The sequence below is a fragment of the Spermophilus citellus genome (assembly GCF_964194105.1).
Source record: "Spermophilus citellus genome assembly, chromosome: 9".
Classification (NCBI taxonomy): domain Eukaryota; kingdom Metazoa; phylum Chordata; class Mammalia; order Rodentia; family Sciuridae; genus Spermophilus; species Spermophilus citellus.
Genome location: NC_138191.1, coordinates 132,500,138 through 132,519,867, shown reverse-complemented (window position 1 = coordinate 132,519,867; position 19,730 = coordinate 132,500,138). Strand labels below are relative to the sequence as shown.

General features: G+C 38.3%; 1 protein-coding gene across 9 annotated transcripts in view; it reads left to right on the top strand.

Moving 5' to 3' along the window:
• Positions 1–19,730, top strand: part of KIF1B (kinesin family member 1B) — a 150,091-nt gene that overhangs the window by 83,551 nt on the left and 46,810 nt on the right. For 8 of the 9 annotated variants that reach the window (XM_081305730.1, XM_081305728.1, XM_081305729.1 and 5 more), the window contains 2 exons: positions 17,871–17,964; positions 19,280–19,428. In XM_081305730.1, coding sequence (XP_081161856.1) covers positions 17,871–17,964; positions 19,280–19,428 — 243 coding nt within the window. Of the gene's footprint in view, positions 1–2,534; positions 7,500–17,870; positions 17,965–19,279; positions 19,429–19,730 lie in introns of those variants that run through there. The other variant, XM_081305732.1, reaches the window with a different exon arrangement.

The following is a 19,730-nucleotide window of genomic DNA, read 5'->3' as shown; positions in this document are numbered from 1 at the left end:
AGAGAGTTTTGTGTTTTATAAAACCCAACTTATACATATTCACACACAAAAAAAAAAAAAAAAAAAAAAACTTTTCAAGTCAGTCATATTTTTTTTCTCTAATGTTTATTAATGTCATATTATCCCTTAAGATTAGCCTCCCCCCCCCCTCTTTTTTATGCTGGGAATTGAACCTAGGGCTTAGGCACACTAGGCAAGCACTGTACTGTTGAGCTATACCTCTGGCCCCCATTCTGCTTTTTTTTTTTTTTTTTTTTAAGAGAGAGTGAGAGAGGAGAGAGAGAGAGAGAGAGAGAGAGAGAGAATTTTTAATATTTTATTTTTTAGTTCTCGGCGGACACAACATCTTTGTTGGTATGTGGTGCTGAGGATCGAACCCGGGCTGCACGCATGCCAGGCGAGCGCGCTACTGCCTGAGCCATATCCCCAGCCCCCCCATTCTGCTTTTAACATTAAAAATGAAAAGAAAAAAAAACAGTATATAATCTGTAAGTTTAGCTTTATCTTCTTTTTGTTGCTAAGTTTTTAAATAGGCAGGTGTTATAAATGGGTTTGGCACATGTCAATAGAAATAATATGTATATCAACAGCAACATCTTTAGATTCAGAAGCTAAATTATTGACATTATTGTTGAAGATTATTTTTTTCATTCCCTAGAAAGTGACAATATATATACAAATCTTTTTGGTCTAGAAACAAAGATACTATTTATCACTTTCAAGTCCTTTAAAAAACAAAAAACAAAAAAAACCATTTACCTCACACATTTTTAGTAATAACAGCCAAGAAAAAAAAGACACTATTAAGCAGGAATATTTCCATTTACTAGACTATCTTTTTTTGTGTGTGGGTCATGGGGATTAAACCCAGAGCTTTAATGTATGTTAGGCAAGTGCTCTATCACCGAGAAATACCTCAGCCCTAGTAGACTATCTTGAAATTCTAGTGAGTATTTTCTTTTCCCAGAAACCTACTTCCTGAATAGAAATTCTTCCTAATCCTATTATGTATAATTGTAAATACAACATTGCCTTCTTATAGCTCTGTGAAGTTTTTCAGAAAAGAGGTAATGATGTAGAGACAAACAGCTGAAAAATCAAGAGTTAAACATAGATTTTATAGGGGATCCATTTTACGTTTGTGTTTTATATATTCATTGGAACTATTGTCACTTAAAAGTGATATTCCTTAAATAGCTAGAAATGCTATGGGTTTTTTAGATAGAAAACATCTCTGTTTTATATATTAAAATACCCTGTTACGGGGCTGGGGTTATAGCTCAGTGGTAGAGCGCTTGCCTCACACGCATGAGGCATTGGGTTCGACCCTCAGCACCACATAAAAATAAATAAATAAAATAAAGATATTGTGTCTATCTACAACTAAAAAATAAAATAAAATAAGTATCCTGTTACTTGGGGAATTTAAATTTAATTTAAATTAAATTTAATTTCTGCTAAATTATATTTAGCAGAAGTCTATTTGCCTAGTACTTTTTGATCTGGCAAATTATTTTACAAAATTTTGAAGATGAGATTTCATTGATTTAATTGTGTGAAAAGATAAATAAGATCCACTATAAGGATCCTTTTTTTAATGCTTCTTTGTTCCCTGGGTTACAAATATACCAATTAATATGCCAATATCTGGAGCTGGGGTTGTGGCTCAGAGGTAGAGCACTTGCCTAGTACTTGTGATGATCTGGGTTCAATGCTTAGCACCACATAAAAATAAATAAATAAAGTAAAGATATTGTGTCCAACTACAACTTAAAAAAAAAAAAAAGCCGGTATCTGCTCCTGGAAGGACTCAGTTCAGAACCCTCTTGCCTGACAGAAAAAAATTTGATAAGAATCTCACACGGTCTACTAGGTATTCTTAGCACTTTTAACAACATCTCTGTTTGCTTCTTTTCTACTTTCTCATCCTCTAACTCTTTTCTAGGGCTGCTCTTTTTAGTAAAGCTAAACAAAACCTGGCGTCCTACAGCCTTACTAACCTTTGTTAACCCGCCTGCTCATCACATCTTTGTATGGCATCTGTGCTCACTCACGGGGAAGGAGAATCTGGAAGAAACAACAGCAATAACCAAGGCAAATGTGGGGATGTGGCTGCATGGGTTGTTAGCATGTGTGGGCATAGGTTTGACTCCCTTTTCTTGATACAGTGGAGATGTTATCTCACACTAAGTTGTTAAATTGTCAGATGACCTTAAAGTGGGACACTCACTCCCTATGTCACCTCCTAAGAAATATGATTGCATATTTCATCACTTAAGCCAGAAAGTGAAATTTTGGGTTAGGAATTCTAAATAAACTTTTTTTTTTCTTAGTAACCTACATAGGAGTATGTCTTAATAGACTTCCACATCATTTATGTTTTTTTTGGTTTGGTTTTAGTTTTTTTGTTTGTTTTGTTTTATTTTTAACCTGGTTAAGGCTTTTTTGCTTGCTTTTTCTTCAATTTGATTTTCCTTTTTTACATTTTAATTTTGGTTATTTTGGGGCCATTTTTTGATTTTGTTTTTCCAAAGGACGCGGATTCTGATAGCGGGGACGATTCTGACAAGAGGTCCTGTGAAGAGAGCTGGAAACTGATAACTTCTCTGAGAGAAAAGCTACCTCCCAGCAAGTTGCAAACCATTGTTAAAAAATGTGGCCTCCCCAGCAGTGGGAAGAAGCGTGAACCAATTAAAATGTATCAGATCCCTCAAAGGCGTCGCCTGAGTAAAGATTCCAAGTGGGTCACGATCTCAGATCTTAAGATTCAGGCTGTCAAGGAGATTTGCTATGAGGTCGCTCTCAATGATTTTAGGCACAGTCGGCAGGAGATTGAAGCCTTGGCCATTGTTAAGATGAAAGAGCTTTGTGCCATGTATGGGAAAAAAGACCCCAATGAACGGGACTCCTGGAGGGCAGTGGCCAGGGATGTCTGGGACACTGTTGGTGTTGGGGATGAGAAGATTGAAGATGTGATGGCCAGTGGTAAAGGTGGGACAGATGTAGATGACCTCAAGGTACACATAGATAAGCTGGAAGATATTTTGCAAGAAGTCAAAAAACAAAATAATATGAAAGATGAGGAAATCAAAGTCTTAAGAAATAAAATGCTCAAAATGGAGAAAGTCTTGCCCCTAATTGGGTCTCAGGAACAGAAAAGCCAGGGAAACCACAAAGCAAAGGAGCCTGTTGGAATTAGTGGAATTTCTGAGAATGATGTCAGTAAAGGAGACAGCAGAGAACTTGGCAAAGAAGAACGTGTTTCCCAGCTCATGAATGGGGATCCAGCTTTCAGACGTGGACGTCTGCGGTGGATGAGGCAAGAGCAAATCAGGTTTAAGAACCTGCAGCAGCAGGAGATAACAAAGCAGCTACGTCGACAGAATGTACCTCATAGATTTATCCCTCCCGAGAACCGAAAGCCCCGCTTCCCCTTTAAGAGCAACCCTAAACACAGAAACTCTTGGAGTCCTGGGACGCATATCATCATAACAGAAGATGAGGTTATTGAGCTTAGAATTCCAAAAGATGAAGAAGGGAGAAAAGGAAATAAAGAAGAGAGCCAAGAAAAAGTGGGGAGGGCAGCTTCTAAGGACCCCCCGTTGCCGTGGGGCTCCCAGAACACACGAAGTCAAGATCACATCCAAGTTAGCAAGCAGCAAATTAATAATCAACAACAGCCACCTCAGTTGCGTTGGAGAAGCAATTCTCTCAATAATGGCCAACCGAAAAGTACACGCTGCCAGGCATCTGCTTCCTCTGAATCATTAAACTCGCACAGCGGTCACCCCACCGCTGATCTGCAGACTTTCCAGGCAAAGCGCCACATTCACCAACACCGCCAGTCTTACTGTAATCATAGCACTGGAGGTCAGGTAGAAGGCAGTGCAGCTGGTTCTTGTCAGAAGCAGACTGACAAATCCAGCCACGGTAGCCAGTTTGTGACGCCTCCGAGGATGAGGAGACAGTTCTCAGCTCCCAACCTCAAAGCTGGTCGAGAAACCACAGTATAAGTTAACACTGGACAAACTGAAATGGTGTGGAGGAAACGGGCAGTGTTAATGTGAGCTCATGCTTCGAGTGTTTTCATCCCTTGGCCTTGAGTTCCTACTCTTTACGTTAAGAATTTAGTGTTGTGTTCCTACAAATATTAACTGGTTTTATATTGTTAAAACATAAAACACTGGTAAACGTTTCAACACCTCCCTTTTGCTTTGATATCATCAATGGGCAGTTTCTGGAATTTTGGATAGAACATTGAGACCTTTATTTTTTGGAGATTTTCCTCCTTCCTTGGTGCCTAGATAATTAATTCACTTACACCAACTTGTCTTATTTTGGTGTAAGTTTGTTATGTCTATGAATTGATCTGATATCCAGAAAAACCTGCCTCTTAGTTTATGCAAATACTCAGAAGGAGAACTTGATGTGTAGAATTAGAAGTCTGTTATTCCCAATGAGTGTTAGAAGTTAGTTAAAAAAAATCCATTCAACTGTGTGGATACAGCTTTGGATTTCTCATCCATGTCTGCTCTTGTCCTTAAGTATAATTGGGATTTTCATAAGCCCAAAATAAATGTCTTCAGACATATCTCCTGATATGTAGTTTTGCATCTTCCGTAGAACTTCCATTTTTTTAAATTCTGTATTTTACGTAGAATTGATTCAGTAGGTTTTTTTCTTAATGAGTTAGAATATGTATGAAATTTGTCATATTATTGAATGAAATCTTTTAAATTGACACTGTTATGGGTTTCTGTGATTTGCATTTTAAAGTTTAATGTATCATTTCTCTCTGTCTCTCTCTCTCTCTCTCACACACACACACACACACACACACACACACACACACATCCCTTATCACCAAAATTGTGCCAACAGAAATTCCAACAAGAAGACTTGAGTGCTTTGAACAGTATATATAAATTTATAAGGAGATTGTTTTTATGGGAAGAGGATGAGGTGGGACATGAGGAGAAGGCTATGGGATATGGCTCTCTGTTGCTTTTCTCAGTTGATGAAATCATAAACAAAAGTTAACTTTGATTGGGTCTGGAATAAAGAGACGATCAATGATGAACTGCTCATTGGTCAGCAGTTGCCATGCTTGTGGATACTCAGGCAAGCAAAGAGAAGGCCTGATGAACATTTCGTCTATCAATTACCTCATTTCACTCTGTGGTCTCGGTTTGCCTCACTGGAGAATCTACTAAAAAATGATGGATTTTAATAGGAAGAAAAGAATAGTTTTCTACATTCATCTTCATCTCTTGAACTTGTCAGAAACTTTTCTGAGGCAGTGTGAAGAGCCAGAGATTGCCTGACTTCGCGGTGTTGAAGATTCCCGAATCACACTAAATCATCTGTCAAATGCTTGTCTTCCAAATAGTGTAAAAAACTGCAGCCAAGATAGCAATTAGCTCAATGAAGCCTTCAAGATTGTGATTATGTGGTGTTTTTTTTTCCTTTTTGTGTGGGCACTGTGCTTTATTAGAACACATTATTTTTAATCATAGTATTTTTTCCTTGTTTCTAAGAAAATGCTTTCTTAATGCACAGAAACTTGCTTCTAATTAACTTTTTTTTCCCTTTAAAAGAAGAACCTTTGGGGATTATTTTTGCTTTCATAGCTAGAACAGTTCTAGTCTAAGTTTCTGTGGCAGATTAGAGGTGGGTGAGTGGAACTTGCAATGCATTGACTTCATCACAATGGCAATCTCCTGTGCTGTTTGGTTTAAGTGTATTCGGGAGGTTCCTTTAAGTCAGTCACTTCAGTGAATTGTTTATAAACCCAAATTGTCCTTCTTTATTCCTTTTTAGACATAATAATTCTGACTATTCCATTCTTATCAAAAATTAATTTTTTAATTCTAAAAATAGTGATTAGCTTTCAATTCTGGCAAAAAACAGGCTCTCATTTTCTTAAGGCAACATAGGCTAAGCATACATATTCTCATTTTGGGGGGTAGTCTTTTAGTCTTGTTATGGATAGGTACCTTCTTTTCCCATCAAATAGTAGGTATGAGTTACTTTCCACTGGTGATCAGGCGACACTAGAATGAAAGTTCCATAATAATTTCATTTGCAAATGTGGGTTGTGGTAAGAACTCTGCCCACAATGATATTCCAAAGAATTAGGGTTGTGTCTGTGCTTCATCTGCTGATCTAGGTGCCCTCATATTGCTGAAATGTTTGGACATCTAAAACAGACCTTAATTTCATAGATGACCAGGCTAGGCATGGTGGCCACACCTGAAAATCCCAATCACTTGAGAAGCCGAGGCAGGAGGATCACAAGTTTATGGTCAGCCTCAGCCATTTAGTAAGACCCTGACTCAAAATGAAACAATAAAGGGCTGGAGATGTACCTCAGTGACAGAGTACCCCTGGGTTCAATCCCCAGTACCCAGCCCCCACAAAAAACCAAAACAACAACAACAACAACAACAAAATAGATGAGCAAGAAGAAATGAACCACTATATATTGACTACTATATATGTCCCCTTCATACGTTTCATGCTTATTTTAGAAAATAACTGTATGAATAAAAGTGTTTCATTGAATCTCTCACTAAATAAGTAATGCTATAAGACCAAAGAGAAATAGTCATCATTAAAAGATTATTTTGTTATTAAAGTATTCCTGGCTATTATAATAGCAAAATGGGGAAAAAATGTGCTTATACTAATGAAATTATGTAATGACCTTACATTATGGGGCATTGTTGAAGAGACCTAATTAATTGGTGTACTTTCACAATTCAAAATGGCACTCCTTGGGGCATTAGACATTCTGTTATCTAATAAGTCTAAACCACAGGGCATTTTCTTTACTCTTCTAATTCTTTCTAGCACTGTGAATTTCTTTCTCTTTTTGCTGGTAATGCCATGAATAGGAATTATAACATTGAAGTGACTTGAAGTGACCTTTTGTGCTTTAGGTTGATACTAAAACAGACAAACACTGTAACACCTGTCTGTATTAAATGCTGTCAGATCCCAGGAAGATAACATTGACTTCCCCCAGACAGCCAGCTACTATGCCTGGTGCCTTCCTGGTCGTTTGTAGACTTGCCTTGATGAGGGGTACAGAAGACTGGGCAGTGGGGAAGCTGCCTGTGCCCTGGCATACCTTAATGAGATGCCTTCTTAGGCACAATGCAAAGCAAGCATTCATTCTGTATTGTCAGAGTCAAATTTGTTATAAGGAGTTTTCGTAATTGTCTAGTTCATGTCATCTTTGCTATATTTTTAATTCTTCTCTAGGTATACTTGGTTTGGACCACTTTAGGTTGTGAAATGTAATGGTTTTCCTCCCGTTATTACTGTAAAAAGAAGCTTTGAATCTTCTTATTAATGACTGTGGATTTTCCCCTCAATTTCTTAAAACTATGCTTGAAGATTGTCTTTGAGTGTAAGACCTGCCTTTTCAGAAAGGGAGAGTTAGTTTGTAATGTTAAAAAATAAAATCCTCGTTTAATAAAAGTTGAAATTCTTGATCCAAGAGTGTGGTTTCTCTGTATGGGAAGAGGGAGAAGTGAAAAAAGGAGTAATGCTCATTAAACTTACCTTTTATTTATTGCTTTTTCATTCAAACATAGTTGCATATCTAATCTTGTTTCATATTCTACATGAACTTGAGTTTTTTTTTGAAGCATTTATATTTGCTCCAATTCTATTTAACAATATTCTGTCTTATAAGGAATCTTTAAGCCCCTCCTTTTTGTTATATTTCTCTTAAGTATTTTCTCATATGAAATGAATATTACTTTGATTTCTTTGAGTTCACCTTGAGCAGGTTTCAATTTTTTTCATGATATGGTTCTTATTTGAAGTTTTTTAAAAAATGAAATAGTTAAGCTTCTCTTTAAATGACTGATGCTAGATTTCTAAAAAGCTTTGAGTAACTGTATGGATTTTACTTTCTCCCCTTTAACCTATGTTTTATCCACCCAGATTTTTAGTGTGTGCTAGAGAGAAAGCCAGACAATGCAGAATATTTCTCGTTAGTGGCCTGACTTGACTTTTTATACTGGAAAACAACAGTCATATACTATGTGGTAGAATACAATATCCACATGAGTTCTAACATGAAATGATGAGCTTTAGAGAGTGTTAGGCTTGACTTGATTTGTATCTGGCCTCATAACCTTCCTTTTCGGTATTTTGTATTTCTCTGCTATGGGAGAAACTGATGGAAAAGTTTGCAAAATCCTACCATCCTAAGAGGTGTATGTGATAATGCACTGTGGTACATGTGATGACAATGTGGACACAGGGTGAGAGTCACATCCAGAGGGGAGGGTGGGAGGAAGGTTTTCTCTTTTTGATGCAAGGCAGGGGACCTTGAGCCACGAGCAAAATCCCAAAGTACAACTGCGAATTTATGCAAGTGAAGAGTGGCAAGGGATGGAAAGAAGCAGGTCAGGCCCCGGGAACTCTGAATAACCTGAAGTGGTCAGAACATATGTGTATGGGAGGGTAAGAGACATGGGGGGAGGGTTTAATGGTTGGAATAAAGACAAGATTGTGGCATGCTAAGGAATTGGACATTATCTGAAGTGTGATGAGAAGCTGCCAAATATTTTAAGCAGGGAGATTGCTTTCTTAGATTTGCCTTTTATAATGTTCCCTATGGCCAAAGTATAGAACATGGGTTTCAGGAAGGCAAATTCAGAGCCAGGTACATCAATTGGGAAGTTGCTATGTGAACCAAATGAGAAAGTGCTTTTCAAAACAAGACCAAGAGGGAACAGGGAGGTTGGGAGAAAACAGAAGCAGTTCAGGTCTAGGAAAAAGTGTTGTGGGACCATTGGAGAAGGATAGATGTGAGATTGGCCACATAGTACTGCTGGTGATGAGGAACAAATTTAGGTGTTGAGGGCTGGGGATGTGGCTCAAGTGGTAGCGCGCTCACCTGGCATGCGTGCGGCCCGGGTTCGATCCTCAGCACCACATACAAACAAAGATGTTGTGTCCGCTGAAAACTAAAAAAAATAAATAAATATTAAAAAAACTCTCTCTCTCTCAAAAAAAAAAAAAAAATTAGGTGTTGAAAAGAACCAGGGTGTCACCTTGGTGTAGATCTCTCCCAGTTATGGCTTGCTGAATACAATCTGCCATATAGAGCCAAGTTTCTGATGTCAAAAAACAGCCTAATCAGAAAACTCAGAATAATGACATTGATTTTATTTTAAATATCACCTTCTCTGAGATGCCCTAAGTATGCCACTATCATCTCTTACCTAGTAGCCTAACTTGATTCTTTGCTTCTGTTCTTAACCCCTGCAAATCCATTATCCACATAAAACCAGAATTTTATTTTATATTTTATTTTTTGCAATACTAGGGATTGAAACCAGAGGTGCTCTACCACTGATTTACTTTCCCAGCCCTTTTTATTTTTTGTTTTGAGGCAGGTTCTTGCTAAATTGCTGAGGCCGGCCTTTAACTTGCGATCATCCTGCCTCAGCCTCCCAGGTTGCTGGGATTACAGTCACATACCCCCATATCTGGCCAGAATCAGCTTTTAAAAACTCCGGTCAGTGGCCTCAAGGGCTTCCATTGCGCTTAGAAATCTAAATCTTCCGGTGCTCATAGCACTTTCCGTGTTTTGGCTGCTTGCCAAGTTCTGATTGCATGTCTTGACACTCTTCGCTTGCAGACACCCTGGCCTTTTGTTTCTTGGATGTGCAGAGTTTCTTCCCACCTCAAAGCTCTTATGCTTCCTCCTCATTGCCATTCTTTCCCATCATGCTTAACTCTTCTTCCAAATCTGATCTCATATACTACTCTTCTTGCCCATGCGTACCCCAGGTCAACTCTCACTGTACATACATATAGGGAATTGAGCCCAGGGCACTTAACCACTGAGCTACACCCCTAGCCTTTTTTATTTTGAGACCGGGACTCGCTAAGTTGCTGAGGGCCTCACTAAATTGCTGAGACTGGCCTCAGGATTCCTCAACTTGGAATCCTCCTGCTTCAGCCTCTTGTGTTTCTGGGATTACCAGCCTGCCCTAGTTTTAATAATGATAACCTGTAATTATCTGTGTACTTGTTTGTTTGATTCTTTCATGAGAATGTAAATTTACCTAGAATAAGTACTTGATCTTTGTCACTTGACCAGTTGTCTCTTCACACAGACCCCAGAAGAGTGGTTTTTAAATGGTAAAATGCGAAAGAGTCCTCTGGGGATTGTGAACACAGACTGCTAGGTGCACCCCTAGAGTTTCTGATTCACTAGGTCTGGGGTGAAACCTGATAATTTGCATCTCTGATAAATTCCAAGTGATACTCATGCCCAGCAGGTACCTTTCAGAATCATTAACCTGGAATTGGGGTTGGCAATCATTTTATGTAAAAGGCCACAGATAATACTATCTTAAGATTTGCAGGCTATGTGGTTTCCTTCACAGCTATTCACCTCCACCTTGATAGCACGAAAGCAGCCATGGACAATCAGTAAAGGAACAGGGGTGGCTGTGTCTCAGCAGGATTGCTCACAAAAGCAACCCGCTGTATGTAGCCCAAAGGCCATGGTTTGCTGACCCCTGTGCTAGAAGATAGTCACTTTTGAGAACTGTTGATCTAGTTAAGATCAACATGTGGGCTGGGGATGTGGTTCAGGGGCTGGGGATGTGGCTCAAGTGGTAATGTGCTCTGTGCTCGCCTGGCATGTGCGGGGCGCTGGGTTCGATCCTCAGCATCACATAAAAATAAAGATGTTGTGTCCACCAAAAACTGAAAAATAAATATTAAAAAGTTGTCTCTCTCTCTTCTATCTTAAAAAAAATGAATTAAATTAAATATGGACAGTGGTTATCTCTTAAAAAAAAAAAAAAGATCAGCACGTGACTCTGTTTCTGATCTGGAAAACAGATAGGTGATAGATGCTTCAGTGGCAAACACATCATAGCCCTGGCCTTATGAAGTTGACAGAGTCGTAGAGTAGACAGGCAGAGAGCCACACCAGGAGTCAATCTACCACTTTGTGACAATGAGGGGAAAATACAGGGTGCTCTGAAAGGTCGTAACAGATGCCTCTGAGAATGAAAGGATCATGCCCTTGCTCCCAGCTGAGGATTCTTTAGTTGCACTGAGAGGGGAAAATCAGAAGAAAACTTCTTTTAACTTACAATTTTGCATGCATCCCTGTCCATCCCTCCTGTTGGTGGCCACACTTTTCTTGGTCTTCTCTTAGCTCAGCCTTAGTTCCCTGCACTCTGTACCTTCTCAGAACTTACTGTATGTTTACCCCCTTCTCCCTTACACCATCAGTTTATTAGTCTCAAAAAAGCCTCATGTCCCTTGTGAACTGCTATTCTGACTCTCTGTTCCTTCTCAGAGAGATACTCCTTGAGAAACCTCAGAGTTGACTGTTCCCAGTTGGTTCACCTCCCAGGCTGTTCTTTTTTTTCCCTATCTCCATTCTAGCTTGAACTCACATATCCAGACATTTGTTTCCTCCTCCCCATTGAAGCCACTCTTATCAGGACCACCAAAGATCTCTCTCCTTACAAATATCAGGGTGTTTTCTCAGTACTGACCTTACTAAATCAATCCCCCACCCCCAACAGAGTTGCCTACTCTGTACTTCCTGGGACACTTTCCTCTCTAGGCTTTTTATTTTCTTTCCACCTCACTAGCTGTTTCCTTCTAGATCTTTATCCTTTCTGCCAGATAATTCCAGGCATCCAGTGGCCTTACCTTCTATTTTTACACTGATGATGATAGAAATAATGACTTCTGTGTATTGAGCATGTGTTGTGGTTAACACATGCATGGTTTGAATTCTCACAACACCCCTCTTCCAAGATGGGTGGTATTATTCCCATTTTTCATGCTTTCCCAGAGTCACACAACTACTAACTGGGAAGCCAGGTCCCATCCCAGGAATCATTCTGTTGCAACCCTCTGTGCTGAGCTCTAGATGCAGGCACACAACCAAGATCTGACATCCAGATGGCCAGCAGGCGCCTCACATCTGAACTGTCTAAACCAGAACAACTAGCTCAGGCCAGAAATTCAAGTCATCCTTAGTTTCTCCTTTTTTCTCGTACCCCATGATCAAATCCCCAGAGGTTCCCCTTTCCTGTGCCTACAGAACATAGCCCAGCTCCTTTCTCTCTCCACCACCTTTGCTGTTTTCACCCCAGATGAGGCAACTTCCCTTCAGCATTGTTCTCCTTCCATAGTTCCTCCCACGCCCTATAGGTAGCGGTGTGTTTGTAAGCATAAACTAGCTAACCCAGTGATTCCCTTAGAATAAAGTCCATCATTCTCAACTGGGCCTAGACTATCTTCCATAACTCAGTTGCTACCTAACTTTCAACTGTGTCTCCTTCCCTTTCCTTTCTCTGCTGCTCCACTCACACAGGTTTCTTGCTTTACCTTAAATACCCTGTGCTGCTCTCCATCTCAGGACTTTTACTCTTGCTGTTAGTGTTAATTTGATTGAAATATCTGCCCCTGAGAGACCTCTAAGTGTTTGCTTAAACAGTTTCTAACCGCCTATCTAAGTCTTCTTCCTATTCCTTTTTCTCCCTATTATTCCCTAGTGTCTGCCCCCTCCCTTTTTTTTTCAGAGTATTTCTCTCTACTAAAATTGTAGTGCATACCTTGTTTATATTTATCACTTCTCCCTCCTTCATGTATAGGACCTTTGCCCATTGACCTCTGTATTCTTAGCATCAGGCATGCAGTAGGGACATAAAAGGTATTTTTTAATGAATGGATGGATGGATGTTTGTAAGAATAATGCTCTGGATTGCCTGGTTTAAAATCCCATTTCCATCACTTAGTAAGTATAATGTCTAGAAAGTTATTCAATTTCTGTTTTTGCCTCTTTGTCCCCCACATTTTTTATTGGAGTATTATAGTTGTATATAATGGTGTAGAAAGTTGTTCATTTTCTTTAAGCCTTTTTCTTTCCCTTTGACATGAGACTAACCAATAGTATAATTTTCATAGAGTTACAGAAGTAAGATCAGAATAACCCATGTCAAATTTAAAGAACAGTTCCTGGTACAGCTGGTTGAGATATTGCATGCATGTAATCTCAGCAGCTCAGGAGGCTGAGGCAGGAGGATCACAGGTTCAAAGCCAGCCTTAGCATCTTTACGAGGTCCTGTCTCAAAATTAAAAAAAAAGGGGGGGGTGAGGATGTGGCTCAGTGGTTAATGCCCCTGGTTCATTCCCTGGTACTAAAATAAAGAAAGAAGGAGGGGAAGAGAGAAAGAAAAAAAAAGGAAGGGAAGGAGGGAAAAAAAAACAAGGAAGAAAGAAAAAAAGAAAAGCTAAGCTCCTGGCACAAAATAGGCTTATAAATGTGTGCTTTTGTAAAATAGGGAATATTTTGAACTAGTTAGGACTTTTTTAAAAATATTTTTTAGTTATAGGTGGACAAAATATCTTTATTTTATATTTATGTGGTGCTGAGGATGGAACCCAGTGCCTTACGCATGCTAGGCGAGTGCTCTACCTCTGAGCCACAACCCCAGCCCCAAGTTAGGACTTTTTATAAACATAAATGACCTCTGAAAATATTCTCCCTCCCTCCCTCCCTCCTGTCCTTCCTTGCTTTCTTTTTATATGCTTTCCATAATTGTCCTGATTTAATTGGGGGGGGGGAGAGGAGCAGGTGGCTAGAGATTGAACCCAGGGCCTTGTGCATACTAGGCAAGCACTCTTCCACTGGGCCACATTCCTAACAATTATCCTAATTTTCACCATAAGATAAATAATACAATCTGAACCTATTTGTTCTTGGAAAATGCAATACTGATTGAATTTTTCTGGTGACGTACAAAACCTCCTTGTTGGAAATTCATAAGCAGTCTGCTTTGGGGAAGGAGCTCAGATCAAGAAATGCTGTTGATATTTGAACTACTAATTACAGATCAAAATGTAGTTGGGGGCTGCCGTTGTAGTTCAACGGTAGAGCGCTTGCCTTATATGTGCGAGGCACTGGGTTTGATCCTCGGCACCACATAAAAATAAATAAAATTAAGGTATTGTTCATCTACAACTAAAAAAAGTTATTTTAAAAAAATGTAGTTAGTTTTTTGGTGCAAGGGCAATGGCAAATCTGTTTATGTCAATTTTCCTGCTTCATTAAAGCACTACCAGAGCCTTTAGGGAAGGCTAAGAATTTTGTCTTGATTGGTAGTTTAATGAGCTTATAAACTTATTCTTGAAGAAATCTTCAGAATATTAACATTTTTTTCCAACTGGTGATTTTTCAGTAAACCAGCAGTCTTTTTCTTTTTGCTGAAAGACTCCCATGTAGTATGTAGTTCTTTTTTTAATATTTATTTTTTAACAACAGTTACTAATAGGGCATTATGTAAAATTGTGGATGTGTAACCGACGTGATTCTGCAATCTGCATTTGGGGTAAAATTGGGAGTTCATAATCCACTTCAGTCTAATGTATGAAATATGATATGTCAAGAGCTTTGTAAAGTTGTGAACAACCAATAAAAAAAAATTTTAAAAAATATTTATTTTTTAGTTGTAGGTGGACACACAATATCTTTATTTCATTTTAATGTGCTGCTGAGGATCAAACCCAGTGCCTCACACGTGTTAGGCGAGCACTCTACCACTGAGCCACAACCCCAGCCCTATGTAGTTCTTTTTAAAGGGAAAATAATTCCCCCTCCCCAACTACTACTACTACTACTACTACTACTACTACTACTACTTCTTATTATTATTATTATTATTTTTAAATATCTTTACTTTATTTATATTATTTATTTATTTTTTATGTGGTGCCAAGGATCTGAAAATATTCAGGAAAAAGGAAAGGAGGGAGGGAGGGAGAATATTTTCAGAGGTCATTTATGCCTCACAAGTGCGAGGCAAGTACTCTACCGCTGAGCTATAATCCCAGCTCCTATTATTATTATTTTAATATTTATTTTTTAGTTTGGACACGATACCTTTATTTTATTTATTTTTATATGGTGCTGAGGGCCTTGCACGTGCTAAGTGCGTGCTCTACTGCTGAACCACAACCCCAGCCCCCCTAACTTATTATTTATTTTGAAATATTTCAAACCTACAGAGAAGCTGAAAAAAATAGGACAATGCAACCTTATTATTTGTGGGGTTTTTTTTTGACTCACTGGAAAGTTGCAGATATCATGATAATTGATCCCTAAGTGCTTCCATGTGTATGTCCTAAAATCAGTGATGTTCACTTAATATCATTATCCTGTCCAAAAATTTAATTAAACTATTGTGCAAATAGTTTAATTTCAAATCTCCTTATTTAAAAAATACAAATGTTAGGGGTATGTGTATTTGTGTACCTTTTAATCCAAGATCTACTCAAGGTTTATGTTGAAATTGGTTATAGCATTTTAAAATCCTTTATTACATTGGTGTTTTTAAGAATCTAGGCCACATTCTGATTTATATGATCGTTGCCCTGAGGTTAGATCTAGGTTGAACATTTTTGCTAAGAATACTATGAAGTTGATGTTGTGTACTTCATGTGGCATCACATCATTAGACAGTTACTGCTAATGTTGAAATTTAACACATTTGGTTTCCAGCTCTCTTCATTGTAAATGTATCATTTCCCATATTAATAATAGGTATCTGGGAGTGGACTTTGAATTGTATCAATATTCTGTTTCCTGTACACCTTTTACTCCATTATTTTAGCATTCATTAATGATCCTTGCCTGAGTCTGTTTCTGCGTCTGGGGTTGCAGTATGGTGATTTCCTAGTTGTTCCTTCTGCATTTCTTAGCTGGCTTTTATATATATATATATATATATATATTTTTTTTTTTTTTTTTAAGAAGATATTTCCACTTTTTCCTCCTTTTCAGTATTCAGTATTGTTGTAAACTAATGGATTCTTCCTGTACTCAATGTGCTGTCTTCTTTTTTTGTTGTTGTGACTTACTGGCCAGTAGGAGTCTGTGTCCAATTGAAATGACCCCAGGGGTCTTTGAGCTATTCCATCTTTTCTGGCACAAGATATTCTAGGCTCACCTTATACTTTCTTACCATACACCAAACTGGGAATCTACCGTTTCCTCTCGGAGCCCAAATTTCTTTTAGTGAGGAATGATAATTTAAATAAAAAGATCTGGGTGCATGATATGCTTAGAAAATAATTTTGAAAATATTGCCCCCTGGTACACACTTGTAATCCCAGCAACTGGGGAGCCTGAGTCAGGAGGATCATAAGTTCAAGGTCAGCATGGGCAACCTGTCTCAAAATAAAAACCAAAAAGGGCTGGGATGTGTAGCTCGGTGGTAGAGTGCTTCCTTCCCTTTTCTTTCCTTTCCTTCTGCCTCTATCTCTCCCACCTGACAAATGACCACAGCCTTAGAGAATGTTGTTGTTTGTTTGTTTGTTTTTTGGCACGGGGTATTAAATCCAGGGGCACTTAACCACAGAGCCACATCCTCAGCTCTTTTTTGTGTTTTATTTAGAGGCAGGGTCTCACTGAGCTGCTTAGGGCCTTGCTAAGTTGCTGAGGCTGGCTTTGAACTTATGGTCCTCCTGCCTCAGGCTCTGGAGCCACTGGGATTACAGGTGTGCTCCACCGAGCCTGGAAGCCTTGGAGAATGTTTATATCTGTGGTGTTGCCATCAAGAGCTCCTTCTGCAGTGGAGTTTGTTAAGGAGGCTTTCTGCAGCACTCCAGTTGTGGAACCTTGATGTGTGCCTTGGAGAGCTCTGAGTGATGGAGCAGCCCAGGACTGTCTTATGACAGCCTGTGATTGGGGTCCCTCCTGGGGAACCAAAGGAAGCAGGAAGCCAGTTACAGATCTCAAGATACCACATTTATTCTGTAATTTAATGTTTCATGAAGTGAAGGATATCGCCTTTCTTAATCCTACCTGTTTGTTTTCACTGAAATTTAAAGTTATTTTTTTTTCAATAGCACCCAGATTTAAAGTGTTATTTTTTTACATTGACACCCCAAGGGACATTTTTAGGCAGTTTTTCCCTAATTTATCCCCATCATGAAGTTTTAATAGCTCAGATACACAGTTCATGTACTGTTTGCATTTATGCCTTACACATAAAACGAATGAGATTGTTTTCATTGCCCAGAACTGTTTCTTTGTCCTTTTTGAGCTGATAGTACTCTTATTGAAAATGCACAGAGTAGATGTAGAAACAGAGGATAAATCTGATTTGTTTTAATGATCCATTTTATAGTATAAGATCATATTTTAAAGTGTCTTTTTCTGAACAACAATGTAATCTGTCAATTATTTCAGTCCAGCAGTGAGCTTTTGGTCATTTGAAGGGGACACTTATCCGATCACTACAAAGATAGTAATTTTTCATATACATGAAGCTTCAAAGGCTAAATTCTAGTTGTTTACCCTTTTAAATAGGAAACTGGAACTTTTGATAATAATGGGGAATGGGGAATTTAATCTTTTCCAAAATTATCTTTCTCTAGAATTCCTTGATGGTACTATATTATTTGAATGTATTTTAATATATAAGGGACACATGCATTTTTCCCCTCAAAATCTCTCCTTTTTCCTACCTCAAGCCCAAATAAAGAACTCTTGAGTCCTTGGGGAAATAGAAATAGAGGCGCTGCAGTTAATTTTATTTTTTTGCATTATGCATTGCAGACTATGGTATATGATTTGTCATTCTCTCGCCATCCCCCCCATCCCCAAGCATTTCTCTGTAGGTCTTTTTATTATTGTTTCCTGTCTCTCTCTCTCTCGCTCTCTCTCTTTCTCTCTCTCTCTTTTAATCATTGTCCTTTGCTTTCTTTACATCCTCCAGTATTCCTTGCATTTCTGTGTTCCTTTCCTCTTCCTTCCTTCCTTCCTTACTCTCCTACATGTTGTCTCCTTTCTTTTCATTCAGGACTATGAGAGTAAATTGCAGGCCTTGCAGAAGCAAGTTGAGACCCGTTCCCTGGCTGCAGAAACTACTGAAGAGGAAGAAGAGGAAGAAGAAGGTGAAATATAGAGACTGAAACCTTCTCTTATGTCTTTTGGATCTGTATTATCACATTAATCCCTTATTTGCTATGAATACTGGGTTCCTCAAAATTGACCCACCATTTGTTGACCTTGTACTGAACCAATGTAAAGGTGATTTATAAGATGCTCAGTGCTGAGAACACAGGCTGTGATCTCTGGAGTAAAGGTGAGGCTGATAGTGTTTTATAGCTTCACAAGGTTTTTGAGCAGTCTTCACATAAATCTTTTGGGATGTTTACGTGTATTATCTCATGTTATTGTACAAACGAAGTTCATATAATCAAGTAAATACAGAGCTTACTCATTGTTAAGATAATTAATTTACTAGATCCTAACTGAAGACTTTGGAATGTATCCGTACTTTAAAGCCATTACCAGCTAGCTTAGTTAAGTTTTCCAGAATTTCTTGGCTGAATTCAGTCTCTCATTGTTAGTTATTGCCTTATAATAAAGTCTTTATTTTTAAATATCTAAGTGAAACATAACCCTTTTCCCTGTATTAGAAGAGAACTTTATCTGCATTCCTTTGTTTAGTGTATATCAAAGTGAAACATAACCCTTTTCCCTATATTAGAAGAGAACTTCATCTGCATTCCTTTGTTTAGTGTATATACCTAGAATATAGTAGACACTGATTAAATTTTTACTAAATAGATATTTTCTAGTTCATTTTATACCTGAGACTGTATTTTGACAAGAGCTGGAAGGACATTAATAGAAAAATGTTTTTCTTGGCTTTCTGAAAAAAAATCTCAACTTTTTTTAGTTTTCTACTGTTAAATTTATACCTTTAAGTCCTGTGTGTCCACCTGCCACTAATTTATTCCTCTTCTGAAATAAGAGGCAATAAATACTGTGTAGTAGACAAGTGCATGTGCTTACACCCAGATAGTGAGGTCCAGTCCCAGCTCCACAGATTGTGTGACCTAACAGTCCCCTGCCTCTGTTCCTCATCTACTAAGTGGGGTTGGCAACAGTACCTCCTATTCAGGAATTTATCATTTGCTATACCAGGAATCAGGGACTTTTTAAAAATATATAGCACCACATTAGAATATATTTTAAAATGAGAGAAATTTTTATTTATTTGATGTGCTGTTTCAGATTTTTTTTTAAATTCTGCTTTTATAATATCAACAGAATTTAGTAAGCTTTACTAAAAAGAAAAGCAAAAGCAATTTATTGAATAGAAACTGGAAAATAGCTTGATCACCAAGATAAAGTAGAGAACGGGTATAATTTCTTACAGCTGTGAGATGACCATCAAATGTGCTTCCTTTGCTCTTTCAGTACCTTGGACGCAGCATGAGTTTGAGTTGGCCCAGTGGGCCTTCCGGAAGTGGAAGTCTCACCAGTTTACTTCCTTAAGGGACTTACTCTGGGGCAATGCCGTCTACCTTAAGGAGGCCAATGCCATCAGTGTGGAATTGAAGAAGAAGGTATGCAGGGTGGCAGGAACACTGTGGTCTGGAGACAGAGCTGAGCCTGTGTGTGTTCATTTGGACATCATCTCGAACTAACCTTACCTTTGGGGGAGCTCAGCTTCTTTCTGCATTCCTTTGTTTAGTGTATATACCTAGAATATAGTAGACACTGATTAAATTTTTACTAAATAAAATTTCATAGAAATAGATATTTTCTAGTTCATTTTATACCTGAGACTGTATTTTGACAAGAGCTGGAGAGACATTAATAGAAAAATGTTTTTCTTGGCTTTCTGAAAAAAATCTCAACTTTTTTT